General features: G+C 32.7%; 4 protein-coding genes across 4 annotated transcripts; 2 read left to right on the top strand and 2 right to left on the bottom strand.

Moving 5' to 3' along the window:
* Positions 1,497-6,022, bottom strand: LOC109353649 (alpha-farnesene synthase-like). The gene is made up of 7 exons (XM_019595988.1): positions 5,864-6,022; positions 4,706-4,961; positions 3,600-3,996; positions 2,611-2,829; positions 2,354-2,495; positions 2,002-2,256; positions 1,497-1,888 (listed from the first exon to the last, which is right to left on the bottom strand). Exons 1-7 carry the CDS (start codon positions 6,002-6,004, stop codon positions 1,601-1,603), a joined length of 1,698 nt encoding a protein of 565 aa, XP_019451533.1. The 5' UTR covers positions 6,005-6,022; the 3' UTR covers positions 1,497-1,600.
* On the top strand, positions 9,531-13,275 carry LOC109355593 (zinc finger CCCH domain-containing protein 53-like). Its single transcript, XM_019598826.1, has 9 exons — positions 9,531-10,834; positions 10,937-11,116; positions 11,210-11,389; positions 11,500-11,591; positions 11,697-11,945; positions 12,054-12,198; positions 12,396-12,611; positions 12,747-12,825; positions 12,931-13,275. Exons 1-8 carry the CDS (start codon positions 10,194-10,196, stop codon positions 12,808-12,810), a joined length of 1,767 nt encoding a protein of 588 aa, XP_019454371.1. The 5' UTR covers positions 9,531-10,193; the 3' UTR covers positions 12,811-12,825; positions 12,931-13,275.
* Positions 16,229-22,211, top strand: LOC109355592 (ubiquitin carboxyl-terminal hydrolase 24). Its single transcript, XM_019598825.1, has 7 exons — positions 16,229-16,609; positions 17,244-17,900; positions 18,409-18,596; positions 19,174-19,421; positions 19,787-19,932; positions 20,465-20,641; positions 21,595-22,211. Exons 2-7 carry the CDS (start codon positions 17,244-17,246, stop codon positions 21,781-21,783), a joined length of 1,605 nt encoding a protein of 534 aa, XP_019454370.1. The 5' UTR covers positions 16,229-16,609; the 3' UTR covers positions 21,784-22,211.
* On the bottom strand, positions 24,391-26,062 carry LOC109353648 (myosin heavy chain kinase B-like). The gene has a single exon (XM_019595987.1). It carries the CDS (start codon positions 25,910-25,912, stop codon positions 24,560-24,562), a length of 1,353 nt encoding a protein of 450 aa, XP_019451532.1. The 5' UTR covers positions 25,913-26,062; the 3' UTR covers positions 24,391-24,559.

Here is a 26,248-nt window from a genome sequence, read left to right as displayed (position 1 = left end):
ATCATATAAAGGTTGGTTGGATTCTATTCAATTGACCTGAAGATGCCATTAAGGTACAAACACAAATTAACTGACTCTTCATGGAACTGGAGCCTTTTGACATTTTTGTTTACCTTTGCCCAACCAATCTTCCGTTCCATGATGAACCCATGGTCAAGATTTATGTAGAACCATTAATTCTGAAACATATAATAATTCTTTTTTCCCTTCACTCAAAAAGTGAGTGATTTGTTAGTTTTTTCGAAAAGACCAAAAGAAAATTAAGATAATTGGGCTCATTTAATTAATAATAAATTCCTAAAAATTAAGAGTCTTGTGCTAATTTATTCTCATACATAGTTTTAGCCTTTTAGAGTTCAAAATTACACTGATTTTGCTCACTTTTTTGCTAAGCAAATGCAAAGATATAATTGGCAAAATTTAGAAGATATAGTGGATGCAATATAACTCAAGTCTTGGCTCTGTAGTAGAGGTAGATATAAACTGCCTATATACCTTGGTTCCAATGAATTTCCAATCCAACTCTTTGCTTGCAATGCTATTATATTTGAATTTAGAGTTGGTGAGTTTCCTGTTGTTTTAAGCTTGTAATGTTATGTAATTGGTGGGTAAATTTAGTAGTTGGTTGTGTCATTTTAATTAGCTTTCTTATTGTTTTTTATGAAGTAATCTTCTACTTCAATTTCTTAATAAAAATTTTACTTATGAAAATAATAGGCACATTTAAATATATATTTTAATAAAAAATGAGAAAATTAAAGAGGTGAAGTGCAAAATAGTGAATGTGGTGGGCCAAAGGAAATGTGGCAATTTAATAGTTGTCGCCTTGTAGGTGGCATGTTCCTTTCCATAATGGCATTCGAGTGGATCGGAATTTCTGATGTTGCCTCTTTTGTGTATAAATTTGTAAAGTCATAATTTGTCACAATTAACTTATGATCTCTATTGAAGTGAGTAATATTAAAAGACATTGAAGTGGGGCTAACCAAGTTGGAATAATGGGCCCTTATCCATTATTCATCTTTCGTTTCCTAGTAATATCAGTATTCACCACTCACTTCATTTCGCTCTCTTAGATTGGTGTAGTCAACGGTCAACAATCATAAATTTCACAAGTTACATAATGTATATCCTCTTATAAAATCATTATACTAATTCACTCTCTTATCCATAAGAATGTGACTTATGTTATAATATGATACTTTATTTATTAATGATTAGTTTATAAATGCTACGTATTATATTTTGGTGGATAAGAAGATTAATAGGGAGATATAATATGATGATATCATTACTGACATATTTATATTAGTTTTTTATGGAGAGAGAATGTATTTGGTTCTACCAAAATAAATATTACTTATTTTTGATAGATGTGTGTGGTGACTTAACTATTGTAATAAAGGAATTTGTTATGTGAGAGGATATAATTTTCTAAAATGTAGACTACTCTTTCTCATGTAATTTGAATTATGCTAGATATGAAAATAAAGAAGTAGAGATGAAACCAAAACCCTCCTATCTGAAGCTTTACTATGGTGCATAAATGCATTATTAATGACAACTTCACACAAAGGAAAATGTATTTTGTCTTAAATTTCTAAAGGGGTTCAACAAGCAGTGATGATATATGTTCTTTGATATCAAGGTCCTGGATACCAAACCCATCACCATTTTGATATAATGTATGAGCCATACGAGCTGCATTTCTAGCTTGTGTTATAAATGGTTCCATTGAACCAACTCCATTGGTGCCATACCAATTTATCTTCTTCCATGCATTGTTTATCATCTCTTCTATGTGCTTTCTTGCTTTATCCTCACTAACTTCCATTTCATTCATATAACATAGGATTGATGAAGCAGCATCACCTCTTTCTCTTTCAGCCTAAATTTCATTCTATATAAGTTAACACATATTCTATAGTAGTGTTTACATAAAATTAATGAATAATGGAAATAATTAACTTATAAAGTATATGGGGCAACAAAATTAATTACCACTGTGGTTCCTAAATCATTGCATAGTCGAATTATAAGAGATATGTTGTACATCAAATCTTCATATTTGTGTAGAAATTGGTCTATCTCATGATATGTTACTTCTTCATGCATTGTAGCAAAATATATGTGTAGTAGAATTACTGATCCAGAAGATGAAATCCAAGCATTGCTTAGATATTCTTTCAACGATGGAATATATTCCATGCTGTACCACTTTGCTTCCTCGAATAATGCCTTGCAAAACTCTATCCACTGTAAAAGCAAGCAATTATATATATCTTTTTTATGCCCTTTTAAGTTTATTTGAGTTTGAAAAAACAAGCTTATAATTATTAGTAATTAATGTTACCGCTTTCTTTATGTAAGATAACACCATATTGAAGTTCTTTTCTCCTGCAATTTCATAAGCTGTTTCATCTGTGACTTCTTTAAGTGAATTGAAGCAAATCCTCATGCACTCTGGGAGTTCTTCAATTTCTTTGGCATCCCATCTATATATATAAACAAGCTTGTTGTTAGTGTTGGAATTAGTTCTATATATCTCGAGAGAATATCATTAGTAGTATCTAAAAAAACCCGATAACCCTATCGGGTAAATAATCAAACCTTTCAAATGCAGCTGTGAACAGCTTGACTTCTTCGAATGAAGCATGTATATCATAAACATCATCAATCACTAGTATGAAAGTAATTAGTTTAGTTAGCCATTTCCTTAAGGATTTGTACTTAGGCTGAACAGCAACTCCTGCTGAACACATGAAGCTTTCAACCAACCTATTTCTTGCAAAGCTCAACTCTTTTTCAATTCCAAGATTCTCCCACCACCTACATCATAAATTACAGATAAATATACATATAATTAATTATTAGCAATATATACTTTTTATACAAAAAGTATATTCTTTGTTATTGGAAATTACACTAACATTCCTTATTTTGTAATCAAATGAACATTTTTTTTTGTATTACTAATAGTATTCATTCATCCTATGAGTAAATAACTAATTCTTTTTGGAGTGCGTAGTTGCTCCTCTCAATAGTGAACTCAGATTACATGTCCCCAAAAACTATGTTTCTGTGTGTCCCTATCCAATAAAATACATCAAGTAATATAATTATTTATTTATGATTTATCTATTTAATTGAATAACGCATTTTAATTGGTCTGGTACACCAATTGGGACGGATAAGGATCTTTTGTCCTAAGAAAATCTTGTCATCATGTACCAAGTCAATCAAATTTCATAGAATAGTGTACAAATATTAATTTATGTTATTATAATTTTTACTTTTAATCAAATAAGATTTTCTGATCGGATTGGGACACCAAATGGGACATGTGATCCCCATCCCAATTGGGACACGAATAGAGACAGAGGATCTCCACTCCTCAACAGTACTAATGTCGCTTTCAGAAATCAAACATTTGACATTTTGGTCATTCCGAAATCTAGCATAACCTTATTATACTACCAAACTAATGTCTTATTGATATTCGAATGACACATGATGCTTGTAGTTTTTTATCTATTATTTTGCACTTACCTTAAAAACAATTTAATCTATATGAAGTATACAATTATTATTTAATATACCTGGATAATTCCTTGACCTCCTTTCGAAGTTGGAGCTGAATTAGGTTGAAATTTAATTTAGCCAATTGAAGTAAATGGTGCTCCATATGTTTCTCCTTGTGGTATTGCTTAACATGCCATTTGACATCAAACCATGGAACTCTCCAATGAGAAGGAAGCTCCAATGCATGGAAAACTCTTTCAGAATGTTCATAATTGATGTTGATGGAACTAGGAACATTGAAAGTATCCTTCAAGGAATTTATTACAACACTTTTGGCCTCTTCCAAGATATTTTCTTCTTCAAAGCGTAAGTGTGAGGCCTCAAAAAGCTCCATAATATCTTTAACATCATCGCCACATGAGATTTTCGACAACATTGTCCCATTTTCATTGAAGAACTTACGTAGTAGTACATCTAGAACAAGTCAAAATTAGCAACTTCTGGAACAGTGACAGATTTAGGGTACAAGATATTATACTTAAATACCATAAAAGACGTGTATATATATATAACCAATCAAATATAAATATCTGACTAAACATTTAATTTTAATTCAAATTTAGTCTTTAATAATAGCATAAAAAAGCATAAGTATATATTTTTCTCCAAATATAATATGTTGTATATTTCTTTAGAGAATAAAATATCTTCTTATATCATGAGATAATTTATTTCCTTAAATCTAGTCAATGTACATATGTCTTATTTCTCATTTTTCTAGACATTTTCATTTTAAAGTATAATATAAAAAGAAAACATAAAACATGTGTCAAACAATGAATGAATGTGTTTAAAGAATTAAATTATCTCTATGAGAAAATATTTTATTCTTATTTCTCCATACAAGTTTTTCTCCTTACATTATATCTCATTAGATTAGATTTTTTTTTTTTGATAAATAATATTAAGAGCCAAAACACTACACACTAAACATATGTTTTTCATGAGTTAAATAAAAAGTCATATAAATGGAAGGAGACAAAATCATATCCAAAACTTTGAGAGATTATATTTATAGGTATTTATACTTTGGAGAAATTTCAGTTACATCAAGTTAAATATACTAACTCTTACCCTACTAATAAATTATGAAACATGGTGAAAGAGAGAATTAGTTAATTACCTGGTGAAACCTTATATCCATGTTGCCTTAGAAGTCTGAAGCTTAGTGCAGGTACATGCAAACTCTCTTGTGCACTTGGATTCTTGAAAGTTGTAGTTTCAAGAAACTCATTCACTTCTTTCTCAAAATAGTTAGCAACACCTAGTTTCTGGATCCAATCAACTAACTCTAGTTTTTGCAAAACCTCACTCTTCTCAACAAAAATACCCTTTACTTCAATCAACAGCCTCACCAACTGCATGGCAGATTCTTCTTTCTGCAAACAAATTATGCAACCAGTAATATGGATATTGGTTATTCAGTTAAATACATAATCCATAGTGTACCTTAACATTTTTTAAGTAAAATAATGCAAAATCTTAACATATACGCCTCTACAATGGTCACGTACAGGGATTTAAAACTTTGGTTAAAACATTTAAGTTATATATTCAATAATAGATGATTAGATAGTAGTCTAAAAATATTATATTGATCAAAATTAAATAATATAAATTTTAAATACAAAATTTATGATCAGCTTACCTTTTAAATTATCTTTTACAATAGATTTTTATTAAACTTAATTGTTTTTTAAATCACAAGAAATCATATTTACAACTCATTTTCTTTACATCATGTTTAATTACAATACTTTCGCTTGTTTGGAAAATAAAAATAAAGAAAGGTAGGGTCAGTATAAATGAATCTAAAATGTATCCAATTATAGTGTGTTTCTTTACTAAAAAGGAAGATGTTATAAATGAATCTAATTAAAATGTACTCAATCAAATCATTCTTCACTCCTAAGCTAAATTGATCCAAATAGGTACTATCAATAAAAAGCAGAAATGGTTTGAGGGAGGGTAATTAAGTACCCCCCTTAATTAATATATCTAGTAAAATTAGTTTTATTGATGTAATATTTTTATATATAAAAAATTCGTTACATGATCATCCCTACTTAGGACAAATGTACTAAAAAGAAAGATGGTATGTAAAGAAAGTTTTACAAATTTTGTTGACTAGCTCTTATGAGACTTAGATTAAAGAAACTAGTCAAGTTCATGAGAGTGAAATTAATGATAATATTTTTTTCAAATAAAAGAGTAACATATGAAAAGTAAAAAGGGATGAAATATGATATATATGTATAAATATATATATATAGTATCTCACATCATATTTAGTGGGAAGTGAGTGGAGGAAGCCATGTTTCCAAATGTTGGGTTTATAATTTGCAGATCTTCTTCTTCTATTCTCTTCATCTTTTTGAAAAGAAAGGCAATCAGCATTCATATTCTTGTTACTACTTGTCATTGTTTCTCTTAATATACCTTCTTCATACTTCATACTACAACACACCCTTCCTTTATATATATCTTCTAACCAAAATATCCACTTCTTTATGTGGATCTTAACACTCCACGCCACACAATGGATTCAAACGTTTTCTTTGAACCTAATTACTTGATTCAGATGTCTTTTTTTTTTAATATTATTAAGAGTATTTTCTCACATTTTTGGTAAGAAACTAATCTCTTTTAGGGTGTATGGTTGTTCTTCCCAACATGTATCACTTCTAGGAATCAAACATATAACACTTTAATCATCTTATAGATATAGTGGAACCTTACACCACAAAATCAATATATATTTCGTAAACCTCTTCTATTTAAATATATGTAATATGATTTCTTAACTTAAAGAAATAATATTTTATGTAACTACTAATATACTCAAAAATATACGATAAGATAATATGTTATGTTAGCCCATTATGTTTCAAACATTATTATGGTCGGATTCTGCGTAAGTCCAAACAAATAATATCTTAATTTTCGTAACGTAAAGAGGATATCCAGCCATACCCTCCACTTTGTCCGTAGATTTTAAGAAGTGTCCCTAATATATTTGCGTCACGTCAAACATGTTTTCCTCCAAACAATAACAATTCTGCTCTAAAACAGGACCATCGGCAAGAACCACCACACACACAAAAAACAATAATAATGGAGATGGGACTGCTGCCCATGTTTTTTTTGCTTTAACAAGACACTGTCACATTCTCATATATTATGATCTGATATCTTAAATTATATATCTAATCAATGAAAATATGTTGTCGATTAAAAAGTAAATATTTATTATTTTTCTGTTTTTTTTGTAGTTATTAGTTTTATATAGAGGTGTCAAAGTTGGCCAGGCCAGCCCGCCAAAGTCCGGAAATTTATAAGCCTTGATATTATTTTAAACACTTTTTATTGAATCCGGACTTTTTAGCCTGGCCCGGTCGGACTATTTGTAAATCGGACTCAGGCCGTGCTTACCTAAGCGGGTTTGGGCTACTTGTTTTTCCTTATTTTTTAAAGATGTTATTTTATTTTCATCCCATGAGTAAGACTTATCTTTTTTACGGTGTGTAATCATCTCTTCTAATACATGTTGCTCCCAATAATTAAATGTTTAAACTTTTGTCTATTTGAAATTCAGTTGGATCTTATACTATTATATTAATGTCTTGTTCACTATATACCTAGACAATACATATTCTATAAAAAAATAAGGTCTTAACATCATATTTTTATATGAGAGTGGATTACTCTAGGAGAAAGTTAAAAAAACATATATCATATCTTAATAATTCATTCTATAAAATTCTAATGGTTTAAATTTATTGGTTAATTTAAATCACATGAACCATTACGAAGTATAATTTTAATCTTTTGAAAATACTATTTGTAAACTTTTCTAGTATAGCAACACTCCCAAGTCCTATATGTTTCTTTGCATGGAAAAAGGAGAAACATGTGCAAGAATATACCCAAATAGATTCTGGTTGTGAATAAAAGAAAAATGTATTCAGTGATATCTCCAACTATAGAGTTTGTTCAATTGATTAATTGAAGATAGAGTCTGATTTGTGTGGAATGAATAACTTTGATTAGTTTAGGTCATGCAGCAAGTATTTATACATGTAGAGATGAGTATAGTTGGAGAACAAATCAGGTAGTATTTGTAAGTTGTAACAATTTTCTAGGTAGCCCAACAAATTGAATTAACTAATTTTATGCTTAAATGGACTACCGAATATGAATTTGTGATCATTTGTATTATGAGGTATGTGCTTATTTGTATATGTTGTTGTTCAATAAGTCATATTCTAATAACTCAGCCCATTTTGCTCAACTTAATTTTTGGGCCACGACTTTTAAGACTTGGTGCAGCATATAACTTATTCAGCCCGTTTTGTTTCATGGTAGTAAACCTATTAGGTAACATTTATCTTTTATAGTAATTACCTTAAGGCCTACATGAGCATGATACGAGCAATTTTTATAAACTTTTAAATGTAACTTACATTGAATAGTATACTCTAATATTATGGATAATTATAAAGGTAACAAAATTTCAAAAACTATAAATAGAACTTCAAATAATAAACTATAACAATTATTTAACTATATAATTGTCTAGCTAACTATAAAATTATAAAAACAACTATCCTAATGCTTTTTTAATAAACCTAGCTAATAACTAACAACTTTCACCCTCTAAAAATTTTCTACTCAAAATGCATTAAAATGAAATTCAAATGACACTATTAATTACGTCAACAATATAATATAAGTAAAAAAGTGAGGTGGGGTGAGATGAACATGATGCATATTTATTTGTTGGTGGGGCATCTTAAAACGACAAGCGATAAAGCAAAATGCTGCAATCATACGCTCTCATGCATCCATGTACAAACCCCAAAACCTTTTATAATTTTCCATAAAAAGAACAACCTCTCCATAATTGCACTTTATATATATTACTATCACGTAATCATCACAACAACCGGAGTCGTAAAGTGGTATGAGGGTGAAGAGGTTGGTAATAAGGAATGAAGTGCAGAAGGTTGTGGGTTTGAGTCTCACTATCAATAAAAAGTCATCCACGACAAAATACTAAAATATTAACATTCAGTTAAGATAGATATTGGGACAGTATGTATTTGTTGCCACTCTACCCTCTATTTTTCCATGGAGTGAATGGTTAAATTGATCGTACAGTACTCATTTTTAAAAGCTTTCATAGTTTGGAACAATGCTTTAACTAAAGCTCACAATTTAGTTTGATAGGACTTTTGGGTTGGATCTGGTCCCACTATTATAAAGTATAATTATAAGTTTCAAAATAAATATGTGTTACTAAATACTAGTAATTTTGAAAATTATACATTTTAAAAGAATGGGAGACAACTAGATAGAGTGGATCAACTTGCACTATAACTCGAAATCAGGCTTAATTTCTAAATATCTAAGCTTTCCACTTCACTGAGTCCATAAGGTGATTGTTGCAATTCATGCTTCCTTCTTATGTTTCATGCATCCCCAACCATGTTATAAACGAGAGAAAAAGAGTGTCAGATTATTCTTTCATGGGTAACTCTATGCTCTTCTGCTCAGTTTTAGATTTCAAATTAAATTTGGGAAATAAAGGAGATTTAGAAGGAGGAAATTAAGAAAAAGGAAGATAAATATAAGGAAAAAACAGTTATTTGTTGTTCTTTCTAAGTTTCCTCCTTATAGAAGAGAAATACAACCACTGTCTTATGTCTTTATCTATCCTCTTTTGTCTTCAAATTTTTACCCTCTCTCTTTCCTTTTCACAAAGGTAACACTTGGTTTCTTGAAGTGGATTACCTGTCCCTAATAGTGTCTCATCTCAAGTCCCAAGCCAATAATATATTTATATATAAAATAAAAAATTTAAAAGCAAAAAGTAATAAAATGAAATACTCTGATTGGATTGGGACATGAAGTGAGACACCATTTGGAGAATCTCTGTCCCTTGGTTTCCTCCATTAGTGTCGCCTATTAATCAACCACACCGTAATGCTCCTTTTAGCACCTTCCCATTCTCATTTCCTCCTTTTCCCCCTCTCTTTAACTCTGCTTTTCCTTCTGTTATGCGTTATTGCAGGAATATGAGAAAGAATCATGCTATGCCACCACCACTCATCTCAACTTGGTAGGGTCTTTTTGTGTGTGGTTGAGAAAAGAAACTTTACTTGTAACAGCAAAGAACATGAGAGTGGTATATAAAGTTTGATTCTTTAGGGAGTGATTAGTTTGTTTTTGGAACTAAGTTTCAAACTTTTTTTCAAACCATGGATGGTTATGAAGCAACAAGGATTGTGTTTTCAAGGATCTAAAACTTGGACCCTGAAAATGCATCAAAAATCATGGGTATGCTTCTGATTCAAGACCATGGTGAGAAAGAAATGATTAGGTTAGCATTTGGTCCATAAGCCCTAGTTCATTCAGTGATTGTTAAAGCTAGAAAGGACTTAGGATTACCCTCTAACACTTCACCTACACCCTCTACTCCTCCATCACCATTTCCATTCCTTTCAAGGCAAAGTTCCACCATTTCAGCTTCTAGGCTCAGTGGAAATAACCTTCCACCAGCTTTAACTATTCCAAACTCAACATCTTCCAACTCACCTTCTTGGGCTACTATGTCCCAGCTTAACACCCCTGATGAGTTAATCATGAGTCCTAATAATTTTGTTGTTGGGTCTAATAACACTTCATCATCTTCCTTACCCTTTTATCATCATGCTAGTGGAAGAGTTTCAGATCCAATTGATGAGTTCCAACTTCAAGACCAACTTTCTTTTTTGAATGATGGTTATGATCCTCTTAAGAACCATGATTTGTTTTACCATAATCACTCTGACTTGTATTCAAGTCCAAGTAGTGGTGCTGACCCTAATCTTTTACCTTCCTATGGTTGGGGAGGAGGGTCTCTTCATAGAAGTAGTTCTTCTGTTAATAATGCTTGCTTGGGTTCTGAGGACCCGAATTCGGGGTTTGGGTGGAAGCCTTGTCTTTACTTTGCTAGAGGCTATTGCAAAAATGGTACTAGTTGTAGGTTCCTTCATGGAGGAGGAGGAGGAGGAATTGGAGATGCTGATATTGCAATGGTTGGTTCCCCTAACAAGATTGAGATGATGGATCAATGCCATGAGCTTCTCAGATCTAAGACTGCTCAACACCAAAGACTTGCTGCTGCTTCTCAACTCATGGCATCTTCTTTTCCATACTCACCAAAGTGCATGAATATGCTATTAGAGCAACAACAAAATGATTCTCCAAGGTAAACAATTTTTTCCTTTCAATTATGTTACTTTGGTTAACTGGTTATATACTTTAGTTCTTTTGCTGCTTAATTTTAATCATATTTTGAGTATGAATTCAGAGGAGCAGTTACAGCTCTTATGATGAATGAAGAGTTGCACAAGTTTGGAAGGTCTAGGCTTGAAAGGAATGATTTTTCTTTGATCAGTCCTGAAATGGTTAATCCGGCTTCAAGGCAGATCTACTTGACTTTTCCCGCAGATAGCACTTTCAGGGAGGAAGATGTTTCAAATTACTTCAGGTTATTATTGTTTAGCTTTAAATTTAAACTTGGTTAAGACTAGTTTGGCAATGGTTGAAAAACTAACTTGTTTGTTGAATTTTGTTGTTGTAGCATTTATGGTCCTGTTCAGGATGTGAGGATCCCGTATCAGCAGAAGCGTATGTTTGGATTTGTTACCTTTGTTTATCCGGAGACTGTGAAGCTCATACTATCTAAAGGGAACCCTCATTTTGTGTGTGATGCTAGAGTGCTTGTTAAGCCTTACAAGGAGAAAGGCAAAGTCCTAGAAAAGTATAGGCACTCCCACTTTCTTCTAGTCATTTTGTTATTTTTATCTTATGTTATTGTCTCACACATGATTTTAACTGTTCTTATTGCTCTCTACTTCTTGTGATTTTCAGGAAGCAACAGCAACAGGTAGATAGGGTAGATTTTTCACCTTGTGGTACTCCTCCTAGACTAGATGCTAGAGATCATTTTGATCTCCAACTTGGTAAGTTAATAATGCTTTTAAGTTTTAAACTTACATTTTTATTTGTCTTTACATATTGTGTGCAAGTAACTCTTACTATACTTAACATGTGGTTCTCTCTATTAGGAGGTAGAATGTTTTGCAATACTCAAGACATGCTGTGGAGGAGGAAGTTGGAGGAGCAAGCTGATTTTCAGCAAGCTCTTGAGCTTCAAAGTAGAAGGTTAATGGGTCTGCAACTTCTTGACATCACGAAGCAACACCATCGTGCACTCTCAACCGGAAGTCCAATGCCTTCCCTTACTCGCTCTCCTAGTATGTTCAATCAAAACCTTGGTTTCCCATTGTTTCATAGCAGCTCAGAGACCTGGAAGGGTATAATCTCTACCATTTGAAAATGCAGTTGATTTTAACTGCTTTTGAACTAGACTTGAGGGCTTTCTAGGACTTGGAATAAATTTTTTTTGCACTATTTGATTACAGATAGTGGTTCAAGTTCAGATCCAGCTAGTAGTAATGCATCAGTGAACACTTCCTTGCTAAAGGAAGTGATTGGTAATGGAGAAAATGGATATAATGATGGCAATGGCAAGAGCTCTAGTCATGAAGAGTGTGATTTGCAGGAATGGTATAAAACTTATTGTCACTTATAATAGCAAAAAGGGTACACAGAATAGTAAAGAAAAATACCTTTTTTGCATCAATATTCCTCTTTTAGACCATGGCAAAAATCTTGTGCATTTATTTCGGTTTACAAATTTTCCAACTTGGGTAGAGTATTTTAAAGGTTAGATGTGTTTAAGATGGCTTTATGAATAAATGCAGTTTGGATCATAATCTCCCTGATAGCCCTTTTGCTTCCCCTACTAAAGCTGGTGGTGGTGACTGCATTGCTGCCTTCTCCAATGGACCTATCGAGGCCATTGATTCAGATGCATCAGCTGCATCTTCCAACTCTAAATTTGGTACCACCACATTGCTCCCATCACCATCTTCTCTGGACACAGGCTCTTTCAAATCCTTTAATTGCCAAATTCCAAGGTACTGAAGTCACACACTTGGATTCTTTCCATCCACATGAATTTCACCATCCATACAAGTTTTAGACCTTGGCTTTTTTTGGGTAAGTTAAGTTTTGGAATTTTGATGATATATTATTGGTTTGGACTTAATTAGGTTCTCTTCTGGCCATGGAACTATTGGCATGTTTGCCGGCACAGGCCGACCGATTGGCATTTAGTTTCATGAGGTTAAGGTATGTTGGTTTTGCTCAATATGGAACTATATACGCATTTTGTCTTCAACATGCATCATCATCATGAAGTGGGTTAAGTTGTTCATTCACACAATATTTTGACAGGAAATGAAGCATGACCAAAACAAACCAAAGCATCCAACAAATCTGTAAAGAATCATCAGCATCACCTATCAATCATCAATACTATACTACTTACTACCATACAAAATGCAATAGTTAAAAAGCAGATTCAGTAAAGGAAATGGGACAGGCTTCACCTTTACTGAATCTGAAGTTATATTTTGTACTTCTACTTAGTTGTTGGACACAGTTATGAACCAAGAAAGAATAGAGAAAGATTTAGCAAAGAATTTGAAAGTGGGTTTTTAGACTAATTTGGTCTATTTGCCTCTCCCTACTCATGTTTGTTATATATTGATATTTTAAAGGAGAATTTGTCTCTTAGTTCATGCAATTATTTTTGCCTTTCAATTTTGTCATATGGTGGGGTTTGCCATTATTATAGTGGGGGGAAAGGTGGTCCATAAGGCACAAACATCACTAGTGACACTGGGAAGTGGGCCCTACACATTTATATATTGCTAGGTTGAGTGAGTGGGTCCTACCCACTAGCACCAACCCATGTGAGTGATGCTACTTTCTGATATAATATCATATAGCCTGTGGTGTTTCTCTTTCCTATCATGAAATGACATGCACATCTTAAAAAATTTCTTTTATCCAAATATCAATATATGATTGATTTGAAACAAAGAATGAAACACTGTTTGAGACAAGTGATTCTCGGCTGACTCTTATGACAAGAGTCAGCAGTTACTGGAATCTTTTGGAGTCTGACTGTGTGACAGACCTTTGTGAGTTACTGTGTCATTTTCTTGGGAAAGTAAGAAAGTAGATAATCAAATAACACAGTTTTTAAAACGAGTAAGGAACAAAAACCAATGGGTAAGTGCAGCAAAAATAATCAGAGGTGTCTTCTTGCTGTAACACTGTTGCACCTTGTTCATGGAAGTTAATACTATAATATAGGTTCTTCAGTGGTTAGGAGTGGTGATTTGATTCCTACTCATTGGTGAATCACCCTTCAATTCTTGGAACTTTACTAACTAGATTGTGTTATGATGACAAAATTTCATATGCATCAAATAAATAATCATGTTCCAGTTTGACTAAGACATGTTTACACATGTTATGGCATTTCATGTAGCATGTGATGATATATATTATGTGGCTTAGGATTCTAGATAGTAACCTTAGGTTGCACCTTTCAAGTGCAGTGTTTTTGGTTCCCTTTATTCACCATATACAATCTTAACAACAAAAGACATGCGCTACAGTATTATGTTACATGTGGAAAATTTGTGTTTCTCTTCACCTAGTCTTTAAATTTGGACTCACCCTGTCTTGCAAGAAAAGGTAGTACAACATAAACTATGACAATTCTTGAAAAAACAAATTATAAGCTAATTCACAAGTTTTTATTTTGTAAAAAAATAAGTTAGTTGTCTTGTTCAGTTTGAAGAAAAAAAGGGTCGTGAAATAATAGTTATAATTTTGAGGTCTCTAAATTTTTAGCTTTTAATAATTGGATGCTTAAATGTTTAGACTTAAACATATAGTTCATGCAAGTTAAAGGAAAGGTTTTAATCCTCAATTAAATGTGAACCATGTGGTTAATTTAAAGCAACCTTGGGAGGCAATGAAGTAGTGTTAGTGCCATAAGATCTGGGATAGAGGTTATAACTTATTTATAATGCAAACCCTTTTTTGTTACAATATTTAATATCTAAGATTGAGCATTGATTGATTTTTTTAAATATTAATTAGCATGATGTGTCTATAACATGGAACTTCTGATTTACAAAAATATAGAACAGTTGGAATGATTTAAATGTCGGAAAAAGTAATATGAACCTGGAAAAATAAAATAATTGAAGTTAAACATGTGCAATTTGCAATAAATTAATTAGATCAAAATCTGTTTTATCTCCAAGTATTGATAATTTTAAAACTGATATATTATAATTAGAATAATTCTAATTATATGAACTATAGGAAGTGACAATTGTCACTAATAAATAATTCTAATAATAAAAAATAATACATTGTAATATGTCACTATGTTAAGAAAATTTATAAACTATTTTTAGAGAATTATGTATGATAGGATTTATGATTTAAAATTGATATGATAAGATAATAAACCTTGAAAGAGCTCTCATATAAATATTTTATAATGCAAAAACATGATAGAATTTGCATTCGACAAATCGTTTTTGTCCTATTCGTCATTTTCTAATTAAAAAATGCAGTTAACAATACATGCATTGAATAATTGAAATCACAAATCCTGACATCAAAAAAGGAATTCTGGAATTTCTTGGAATGGAGTAGTATGAGAAATTGGGGTAGAAGATGAATAAAGTTTGAGACCGTTCAATATTTATTAAGAAGTTGAACCTAACAATATATTGGGCTTAGGCCCAAAAAAATGTTTCTTACTTTGAAATTTGAACATGCCCAATTTGTTGCTTTCCTTTTTTATTTTTCTCCCTAAAGCCAAAACATTTTTCAACAATATGACTCCAAATTTTATACAAGTACTTTGATTATTTTTAGAGAAAAATAAGTAAATATTAAAGTTGTAAGAGTTTTTTACACTATTATTATATCACCTACCATTTATTTATAATTATTATTGACCTTTAAAAAAAGTAATTCAAGTGAAGGATATACAGCACATTGGTTATGTATAAATTTTTACACTATCAATATATAAATATTACACTATTAGTTTTATCATTATTCAATTTTTGGATACTTGAATTAACAAACCAATTATAATTCATAATATAATAGTATTTCATACTCACGATATAATTCTTTAGCAGGTGAGAGAATATAATTAATAATACCAAAGAATATATAATATCAAAACTTATTAATAGTACCAAAAAATATAATATCAAAATATATTAATAATGCCAAAAAAATATAATTATAGTGAGTGTAAGATATTTTTATTTTGTCATTTTATTATTTATTATTCATGGTCAATTATCATTGACTCTTAAATAAAAACAATAAAAATAAATAATAATAATGCATCGATTATGTATAAATTTTTACGGTACATTCATAAATATTAAACTAAAAAATAATATCTTCTCCTTAATTTAAGTAATTTGTAATCTAATTTATATCCTATAATAACGATTACATTAGATATGTAAATCCGGTGTCTAAAAGTTAAAGTTTTGTTGAATCATTATGTGGCAACAAAAGAACATTAGAAATTATAAATTAAAAAAAGTGAGATTAATTTTAGAGTTTTTAATTGAGAGGAGTGAAGTGAAGCACCGAAGGCTGTGTTGTGGTATCATCCCAAACCCTAAAACTGTTTCTGATAACATCAAAACTCACCAATTTCAATTTCAATTTCAATTTCAATTTCGAAACCCTAAATCTCAGTTTTGTTTCTCTCTAAACTTGCGTTGTCGATGCTCCGTGGTGGTGATAAGGCTCAATTGGGGAGGAGGGTGCCTTTGTTTTATGCTCTCTCTCTTCTTCCTCTCCAAAAACTCTCTTTTTTCTCTTTTCATGTCTTCAACCACCGCCTCTCTTTCAGGGTCTCCAAAAACCCTAATTTCTGATTCACGCCCTTTCTCTATACCTCATCTTTCTCTACTTTCTTATTCTCCCGTATTATTATTCTTATTATTTAATTTCATTTTTTTGGCTGTACAACTTCCGTCCCTTCCTCAACACGAGTGATTCTAAGGTGGGATCTTTGCTCCAATGATTCTGAATTTTCGATTTTTTGTTTTGTTTTTCAATTGATGATATATAATTTGGGATGAGTGTTTGATGTGAATAAAATTGGAAATTGCTGAGTTGGGTTTTGGATTTTTGCCTATTATATTAAAAAATGTCTGCTCTGAAAACAAATACCTAAGGGTGTTTGTTGATAGCTATTTTGTTTTTCTCTTTGATGAAAAAGTTTGAAGCTTAGATTTTGTTGTTGAATGTTCCATTTATTAAATTGATTCTAATACTAGGTTGTGAATTGTGATCAATGCAAAAACAATCGATGCATGACTTAGTATTACTACAGAGAATGATCTATCTTTCCTTCCTTGTTTTTCTGTTTACAGTATTTGCTGCCTTTGTTTACATTGTTAAAAGGTAGTTAAATTATTTTATGAAACCATCTTACGAAAATAATCTTAAGAAAATAGTTTGTGACCTTCCAATTAGTTCTTTATAGCTAAATTCCATTAAGCTTATTGAATAAAAACATAATTAAGCTATTTTCCCAAACATGTGCAGAATTCATGTTTTATGTTTTTTCTTCAAGGTTTATTCTCGTGCAGATTATTAATTTTGTTTTGCCACTTGTGCCTCTTGCTTAGCAGATGTTCCTGTTTGGGTCATTTAGTGAAGATGAAACCAAATCATTACTGCAAAAGCAGTCTTCTGGCTCTGAGGGAAAGGAAAACTCTGCGGAGAAGAATCAGCTGCAATTTGGTTCTCTGGGTCTTGTCACTGTTGATCCAAGTAACCTGCCAAAGTCACCAAAAGCACCAAACAGTGCTTGTCCCTCTGATTCTCAGAAATGCAATGGTGTGAGCAGTGCCAGCATTGCCAAAAATTTACCTGGAGCGTCAAAAACTATAAAAGAGAATGGCAGGATTACTAACTTCTCCCTTGGCCCCTCTAGTACCATTACTGTAAGCGAAGTTAAAGAGCACAATGTGCATCCAGTTACATTACTTGATGAAGATGGTAACTCCAACCATTTTTCAAATTTGAGCCTGGCTGTTCCTGGGGCTGAAAGCCTGAAGAATGCACATAAAGTTGGCAGTGGTCTTGATTCTTCATCAAAATTATCTGATCAAGATTCCAAAAAGGCACCTAATGGGCATATTGTTACACACACTAGGGACATACTGCCTCGAGGCCTTATTAACTCTGGGAATTTATGCTTTGTTAATGCAACCATGCAGGCACTGTTGTCTTGTTCTCCTTTTGTTCAGCTTTTGCAGGAATTAAGGACTCGCAACATTCCTAAGGTTAGTCTCTCCGATGCTGCACATCTGCGTCAAGTCATCAACTAATACTGCCTTATCAGGGTTTTAGTTTAACTTACTGGCTGCATGATGTTAAAGTGTAATACATATGTAATTGCTTATTTAAAAAATGACATTTAGACTTTATTGTTCAAGACTCTGTTTTACAAAGCTAGCTTATATATCTAGTTGAAATTTGTTTAAATGATGTTAAAGTATATGTAATTATATATTGTGTTGGGGTAAAAATCATCATTTGCTGAAAATTTGAAGGGGGCAAAAATGAGACATCAATCATTGGAGGTGCTTATAGCTTTCCTTTATTTTTTGTTCACCAAACACCAAGAAACAATAAATTGTTGATCTAGATTACAATCTAATTTGTCATGCCAAATACATACTACATTACTAGACTACTGTATGCTTAATGTTTTTCTGGCTTATCTATTATCCTAAAAGAAGCAAGAAATTGTTGAACTGATATTATTGCATGCTTATTATGTTGTATCAGGTTGGCTATCCCACATTGACCGCATTTGCTGAGTTTATCACTCAATTTGATTCCCCTAGCACAACAATATTAAAGAAGAAAGATACAGATACTTTTGAGACTGGAAGACCATTTCGCCCTGTTATGTTTGAAGGTGTTCTAAAAAAATTTACTCCTGATGTGCCAAATAGCATGTCAGGGAGACCAAGGTTGGTGAGATATGGTTTTTATTTATGCTCTGTTATTCTCCCTGCCCCCAAACAAAATTTCGAAATAAAGTTCTCTGTAAATAGTTCTTTAGTTGAACCACTGAATATTTTGCTAACAAATAGGATTTTACTTGGCCATGTCATGAAGACTAATGTCCATGCTGGTTGTTTTATTTTGCATGGGCATGCATATGACTATTTTAAAGTGTGACCATATGTTAAAGGCATGGTTTCAGTGCCAGAAAATAATGGAGACAGTTATTTTCCATTGTGATACAATATTTAGACAGGTCCTTTTTCATGGGTGATGAGTGAACATTTAGAAATACAATCGTCAATTCCTTTTTTTCTCGTTTTCTGGACTATGCTCCGCCTCATCAATTGTGTTGTTTCTTATATAACATTTTTTATAATAATGAAACCAATGTGCCTGGTAGATCCAATTTAGAAAACTTAGTAACTTAAAAATGTGCAATGCAATGACATGCCAAAGTATGATTTAATTAGTAATTTAAAAGTGTGCAATGCAATCACATGCCGAAGTATGATATACTTTGTACTTACATGGCACTTTCAGGCAGGAAGATGCTCAGGAATTTCTGAGCTTTGTAATGGATCAAATGCATGATGAATTACTAAAGCTTGAAGGTAAGTCTTCAAGTCTTACTGGTAGCAATTCTTCTCTTGTTTCCTCTGTGGAAGATGATGAATGGGAAACAGTGGGACCGAAGAATAAATCTGCTGTAACAAGGATTCAAAGTTTTGCACCGTCAGAGTTAAGTGATATTTTTGGAGGACAACTACAAAGTATGGTGAAAGCTAAAGGTAGAAAGGAACTTGTTTTTTTTTTAACTATCGTGCCGGTTAAATTTTTGTGGAACTTAATCTTGTCTGGAATAATGCTACTCACATATCATCTCACATCCACATGGTTTTCTTTTCTTGACATGGTTATTGTTTGTCTCGGTTTTCTGCACACCTACAGTTTAGTTTTCTCACCTCCCTTCATCTCATATGTTATGTTGTATCATTCTGTATAGTTGTGATTATGCACTTTCAATTTTTTTTGCTTGGGTTGCAATCCACCTTTCCCATCATTATTGACATTAAAACTGGAAGGGAAGAGTAATGTTAAAGTATATAATAAATAGATGACAGCATTTTTTATTTAAAATTTTTCTGTTGCCTAGGAAATAAACCTTCTGCCACTGTTCAACCTTACCTCTTGCTCCATCTCGACATTCATCCTGATACTGTCCACACGATCGAGGATGCATTTCACTTGTTTTCTACACCAGAAACTGTTGAAGGGTACCGAACATCCCTCACTGGAAAGGTATTTGACCCTGTTTTTCAGATACCCCTTAATATTATCATAGCATTGTTTGTACGGATTGCTGATTTTAACAAGTGGAAAATCAATCAATTTCAAAATATTATAACTGCAAGGCTGTTTAATGAAGACCAAGGAACTGGTGGCAGAATTTTAGCTCCCGTGTTGCCTTCCATGGTCTACATATCCCTGCGCTCCTCTTAAGTATTTTGGCAGCATAGAATGTTTTCATCTTGGCCATTAACATAATATAACAGCTCGTCCAATGGTACTTGGTAATCATGCCTTTGGTCTTGTAACCCAGGCTGGATAATATGCTTTCTTGTGCTATTAAAATTTTAGGCTTTTATTAAACATTAAGAAGCATTTTATCACCTTTATTAAATTATCCCAATCACTTGAAGTAAGTATTAAGTGATTTTTGTATTTTAAAGATACTAAATACCACTTATATTCATATTTCTATTTTAATTCCGTAACTTTTTGTAGCACACTGTCAATATTTTAAATAGTAAGAATTTTAAATTCCTTTCAGGCTGGTGTTGTGACTGCAAGAAAAGATGTACACATACAGACACTACCAAAAGTAATGATACTACACCTGATGCGTTTTGGTTATGGAAGCCAGGGAAGCACTAAGTTGCTTAAGCCTGTGCACTTTCCTCTGGAGTTGACATTGGCTCGTGACTTGCTTGTTTCACCATCTAATGAGGTATTGTAATAATATGTATCTATATACTCTATAAGACTATAACAGTCAGTGTTTTGAACATAAATTAGTTAGTAAACTTAGAGATCATGATGGCAACTCTTTCTGGTTTCTTCAATGCAACTACTTCATGTTCTCATTGGTGTACTTCATTTTTTCTTTCCAAAGAAATTAACTTAGCAGCAGTAGGTATATCTATATTTTTTCATTGTAAATTTGTTTCTCTTACTTCTAAGATAACTCCCTACTTGTATTATATTTTAAGAATTTAGTGAACTTAGTGAACTTTTTTATTATAAAAAAATAAAGCTAAGAACTTTAGTGCTTGGATTGTGCCGTATAATTTATGCTAGTTATGAATGTGATATATTCTTTTTAAATATTTTTTAGTCAACTTAAAATGTGAAGAACTGGCCCCTGACTGCCTGTAGCATAGCTCTATGTGTGACACGTAGTTATGATCATACTTACAGGAGACCCTAGTCTAAAAGGGTCTAATTAGAAATCTCAAAATATCCATGGATATTTAACTTTCAGGTGCATTTACCCTTTCTTTTCCCAGGAATTCTGGTGCATTAATTATTACCAGAGAAGCAGAGGATGTATCTTTCCGCAGAATCATGACTGATTTACTTGGTGCAGTTTTTAAGTAAAATTTTTAATTCAACTAACTCCATGAAAATAGCTTCAGACTAGAGTAGTTTGCTGAATGCAGTTTTTTAGTAATTGTTTAAATTCAATAATTTGAAAGCTACTTTGGATGTTAACTTAGACTACTCACTAGTAAAAAAATTCTGGTTAAACTTTCCGGGTCGAAACAAAAATGCTTTTGGAAGAGCCAATGTGGTACTTCTATCTTTCACTGCCCTCCAGAATTACATTTGTCTATGACTCTGGGGTCCTAGTGGTTATAGGAAGAGAGCACAGTTGGTAATTGATTTTTAAGCTTTCTGCAGGGTCGGAAGTATGAACTTGTTGCTACAATTACTCATCATGGATGGGAACCTTCAAAGGGGCACTACACAGCTGATGCCCTGTACCCCAATGGTCAGTGGCTACGATTTGATGATTCATCTGTCTTTGTTATTGGAGCAAGTAAGGTGCTGCATGATCAGGCATATGTCCTTTTCTACAAGCGGATGTGAACTTATACATATTGTTGTGTTGGATCTACTCCTGCATCGCTGAGAACAAAAACACTACACCCCTGTAAGAAAGGATTTTCCAATGATTAATGGTATTGCATGGAGAATAAGTGAGTGATTATTTATGAGCTGGTCAAGCTCGATATGCATTACTGAGGGCTCAAGATTACTTGGGTTCCATAAATGGTTATTCAACTCAGGGTGTTTGATAAGAGTATGTTGTGAAATTCTTTTTTCTTCCCAAACTGGAATTTTTTTGGAGTCCTAGTGTCGTTAGGACCATGACATGGACATGTATTTATGCTACTGTAATACTGTTATAGGTTTTTATAGGAAGTTCTGCTTATTACAGTGACCCTGGCTTGCAAGTTGCAAGAAATTGGGATCTAATGCTACTACTTAATTTAGCTTCAGGTTTGAGTGGTTGATTTGGTGCTCATCAGTTTGTTTATGAGTAAATAGTCACTTTGATAACTCACATTGTAGCCACTCGTCACTTTAGTTCCTAATAGATGGAAATTACACGTTTAGTCCCTGCAAGTGTATTCTGTCAATCAGTTTAGTCCCTGCAAGTGTATCTCATCAATCACTTATAGTAGATACACTTCTAGGGACTAAACGAATTGATGGAGTACACTTTCACGGGTGTAGGAAAAGGTTAGATGCGAAGAAAGCCACATTTTTCATTGCATCAGAATGGCATTTGACCATATTACAGTCTAAACCATTCTCCATGTCTAGCAAAAAGATAAACATAGTTAGTTATGAGTTTGCCCAAATTGCTTATTAGTGTCTACAATGGGTCTAACTGTATAACTCTATCATTTGGTTCAGTCTCCATATAAGAATGTATTCTAATGTGGTCCATGAATATAAATGGATTTGGGCACAGCAACAAAACATGAACAATGAATTTACGCATTAAAATATAGTGGGCACTTTTTAGTTATGAGTGAAACACTTGGTTGCACCGTGGGAGGTATGAACATTTGGTCTTTAACTATGAACCGTTCATAAATTGAAAAAAGCATTCCAAGGGAAGAAACATAAGATGCAATTGATTGTGCATGGGAAGGGATGATGTGGGATACTGGGTAGATTTTGGGTCCATTTAAGAACTTTTGAGAATAGTAGGAATGAACTTTTGAGTTACATTAATAAATTTAAAATATGATGCCAAACCCATTTAAGAACAAGTAGGTGTTTCACCAAATAACTTAAAAGGGAGTGTCTTTAAGATTTCTCAGCAGTTTGGTTGCACCTGTATTACTTACAAGTTTTATACTTGTTGCTTAAAATGATTGCTTCATTTATTTATTTAACACTGCATGATTTTTCTTCCTCTTTCAAAAAGCAAAGGTTGGTACAAATAATACTATAATATGGCAGCATCTTGTGAATATCTTAAGAACAAAAAAGTGAAGAAACAAAACAGCTCCTCATTATGTTATTAATTACACAAATGGCTGCTCCTTCTTTACATGAATAGAAGAATCTAATGTTCTTTTCTGTGGTCCTAACCCAGTATTGTAAACCTTGCTTCAGGAAAGTTAAAGCAATTAGGTTCTTTCCTTGCTGATTATAGAAGCTGGATAGTGAATGGTGGCTTTCCTTTTTACATAAGTCCCAAAGTTTTAAGACTTTATTTGGTCAAGTTAAGTAAGCATAGCTGCTTTCAGTTTCTTTGTACCAAATATGGACGGTGGAAAAACAGAAAGGTCTTTATCAAATTAGGCACAAAAACTAGTCAATAACTTCAAAATCCCACACTTGGATTACTTGTACAGAAACAGCATTGGGGGAATATTTTATATCTAGGAGCATATACTAGTACATATGTGGTTTGGTTTTTAAAATTGAACTGTTTCCAAAATGAGTTTCAGTTCTAAATACAGTTTAATTTAAGTGAGAATCACTAAAAGCTTTGGAACATGCAAGAAACCACTTATAGAGATAATAAATCACTGTCTCCACTGACAAAATAGGAAGAAGAATGGGTATGCTGTTATAAATATCAATAGCTAATATATCAGAATGATTTCTTATTATTAACATATGACAAGATCCCTTCACTACGAATATAACATTTTTGTTTGTCGTGAGAATCTTTATTTTTTTTTCTTTTTCTTATAGTGGTTGGGTGGGTTGATTTGGTTGTATTTGCTTTGCTTGCTGAAGATGTTATATTATATCTTTGGGAGACACTAATCTTTTCAATGCACCAAGGTAACAAAATGAGGTGTTCTATAAAAAAATAGACCCTTAGAGAAAGTAATAATTATGCTGATTTACATTAAATTTATTGTTCTTTTTTCCCCTCAATTATATTTCTACAATTATTATTTTCTTTCTCATACTCAAACAAATTTAGAGAGTATCAAATAATCTGCTACCGAATGAGTTCTTCAGAAAGGTATAATGTACAAATCAAAAAATGGATCATGCTACCAATAAAAGAACATTAAATTTTTTCATTGATTGAACCTTGAAAGGCATGTTTACAACTGTATAGAGATATAAAAAAATGTATAATCACACCACTCTGCTATGCCCCCTAATTCCACTAAGAATACAATTCAAAAAAATACAAAAGCAAACCATACAACCAAAATTGAAATTAACATAAGTGCACACAGAAAAAGCAAAAGAAACAAAAGCTTCAGTGTTTGTGGAACATATAACAAGACTTCAAAGCAGAAAAGAAAGGAAGAAGAAAGCACAGCAGACACTGCCAAAAATAGACCCTGTGCTTCATTACTCAACCTTCAATATGTTCCTAACATGAGATGATGGATTGGTTCAATGTGCTAAGTGTTGCAGGAGAGTTTTCTTCTTCTACTTGTGCATTATTATTATTCCTTGGAACCCACCAAACTCTCACACTTCTATCAAGGCTTCCACTATAGAGCATAAACCCACCATCAATTCTATTTGATGAGGCTTGCAAACATTTCACTGGCCCTTCATGACCACTTATAACATCAACTTTACAAAGCTTCCCAAAGGCCTCTCTCTTCCAAATACCAATGTTTTTATCAGCTGAGCCACTACACAAAAACCCTCCCATTAGGCACATGCTCAAAACAGCCATGTTATGTGCCTTTGTCTCAGAAACAAGTTTCCAATTTTCAAAACTCCCATTCCCTTCCCACCCTATAACAAAACCATCAGAACCCCCTCCATAAACCCATTTCCCATCATCAGAAACAACCACAGAATTAAAAGAAACATCTTTGTGACCCTCTAGTACCCCTTTTAAGCAATGTGAATCTTTCTTCCCTTCTTTCCCCCAAGCTTTAATCTTTCCATCCGCGGAAGCCGAATACACAATCCCTTTACATGCTGCCAATCCATTAATAGCATCATCGTGCGCCTTAATTGACTCCAAACACTTCAAATCCGAGAGCCTCCAAACCTTAAGGGTCTTATCCCAAGAACCTGAATAAATCAAACCATTATTAACAGTCAAGCAAGAAATGCTATCAGCATGTTCAATCCATAAATGCTTGTGGTGCCTCCTTGTTTGAACATAATTGCTCTGCTTCATGAATTTCCCCCAATAGTCCTTTGTTGTTGGAAGAGTATCAACAAGTTTGAAAACATTCTCTGAACTCCTTGAAACTTTCCAAACTCTGATCCTGCTATCTTGGTGTGCTGTGAAGACCTTGTTCCCAATGGATACAAGTGCTTTGACAGACCCATCGCCATGGCCGAACTTTGCGAAAAACCTCATATCTGGTTTTTGCCACACTATGATGTCTCTTCCCTGGGAAGCACTTAGTATAAATTCTCCACATACGGCTAAGCATGAAACAGGACCAACATGGCCTGAAAGAACAGCTAAGGATCGATGTGAATGTGAATTGGGCATGCTAATACATTTTGTTGAGAATTGATAGTTGACATTCTGGATTGAGAAACGTTGAGAGGAAAGAGGGCTTTCATCGGTTTCACTGTTACTACAACTAATGCTGTTATTGCTAGAACTTGAAGATAGTGCAGAAAAGCATGGAGTAGAATTAGAAAGATTGGTTTTTGAAACATGGGCATCCTTCATTGGAGAAGAAGTGTTGATTTTGGAATGAAATGGGTTAGAAAGAATGGTTTTTGAAACAAGGGGAGGATTCATTTTGATTAAACTCAATGAAGAAAACAGAAGAGATTGAAGGGAAGAGGGTGCTGCAACGGCTAAGTTGACAAAGAGGTATTGCAATGTCAAAAATATTTGCTACTTGGCTTAAGTTAAGGACCAATGTCCCCTTTTTTAGGACTATAATCACCTGTTTCAAATGGTGTTCTGTTTCATATTTCAAGCCAATCAAAATATGATTTTTTATTATTTTTTGTTTTAAAATTTTTCTTTTATTTATGTCCCAAAATGTAATAAACTTCGGAGAATGAGACACGGTTGAGGATGGAGGATCATTTTACTTTTTTTTTTTTTTTTTTTTTTTTTTTTTTTTTT

Source organism: Lupinus angustifolius, chromosome LG08, assembly GCF_001865875.1.
Source record: "Lupinus angustifolius cultivar Tanjil chromosome LG08, LupAngTanjil_v1.0, whole genome shotgun sequence".
NCBI classification, from domain to species: Eukaryota; Viridiplantae; Streptophyta; class Magnoliopsida; order Fabales; family Fabaceae; genus Lupinus; species Lupinus angustifolius.
This window is presented reverse-complemented; position numbering and strand designations above follow the sequence as displayed.

Coding starts and splice junctions, on each gene's coding strand:
- LOC109353649 (XM_019595988.1), bottom strand. CDS start 6,004: ATGACAAGTAGTAACAAGAATATGAATGCTGATTGCCTTTCTTTTCAA. Junction 3,997..4,705: donor TGGATATAAGGTTTCACCAG/GTAATTAACTAA, acceptor GACTTGTTCTAG/ATGTACTACTACGTAAGTTC. Junction 1,889..2,001: donor ATGATTTAGGAACCACAGTG/GTAATTAATTTT, acceptor AATGAAATTTAG/GCTGAAAGAGAAAGAGGTGA.
- LOC109355593 (XM_019598826.1), top strand. CDS start 10,194: ATGTCCCAGCTTAACACCCCTGATGAGTTAATCATGAGTCCTAATAAT. Junction 11,117..11,209: donor GATGTTTCAAATTACTTCAG/GTTATTATTGTT, acceptor TTGTTGTTGTAG/CATTTATGGTCCTGTTCAGG. Junction 12,612..12,746: donor TTTAATTGCCAAATTCCAAG/GTACTGAAGTCA, acceptor GGACTTAATTAG/GTTCTCTTCTGGCCATGGAA.
- LOC109355592 (XM_019598825.1), top strand. CDS start 17,244: ATGTTCCTGTTTGGGTCATTTAGTGAAGATGAAACCAAATCATTACTG. Junction 18,597..19,173: donor AGCATGTCAGGGAGACCAAG/GTTGGTGAGATA, acceptor TGGCACTTTCAG/GCAGGAAGATGCTCAGGAAT. Junction 19,933..20,464: donor GAACATCCCTCACTGGAAAG/GTATTTGACCCT, acceptor AATTCCTTTCAG/GCTGGTGTTGTGACTGCAAG.
- LOC109353648 (XM_019595987.1), bottom strand. CDS start 25,912: ATGAATCCTCCCCTTGTTTCAAAAACCATTCTTTCTAACCCATTTCAT.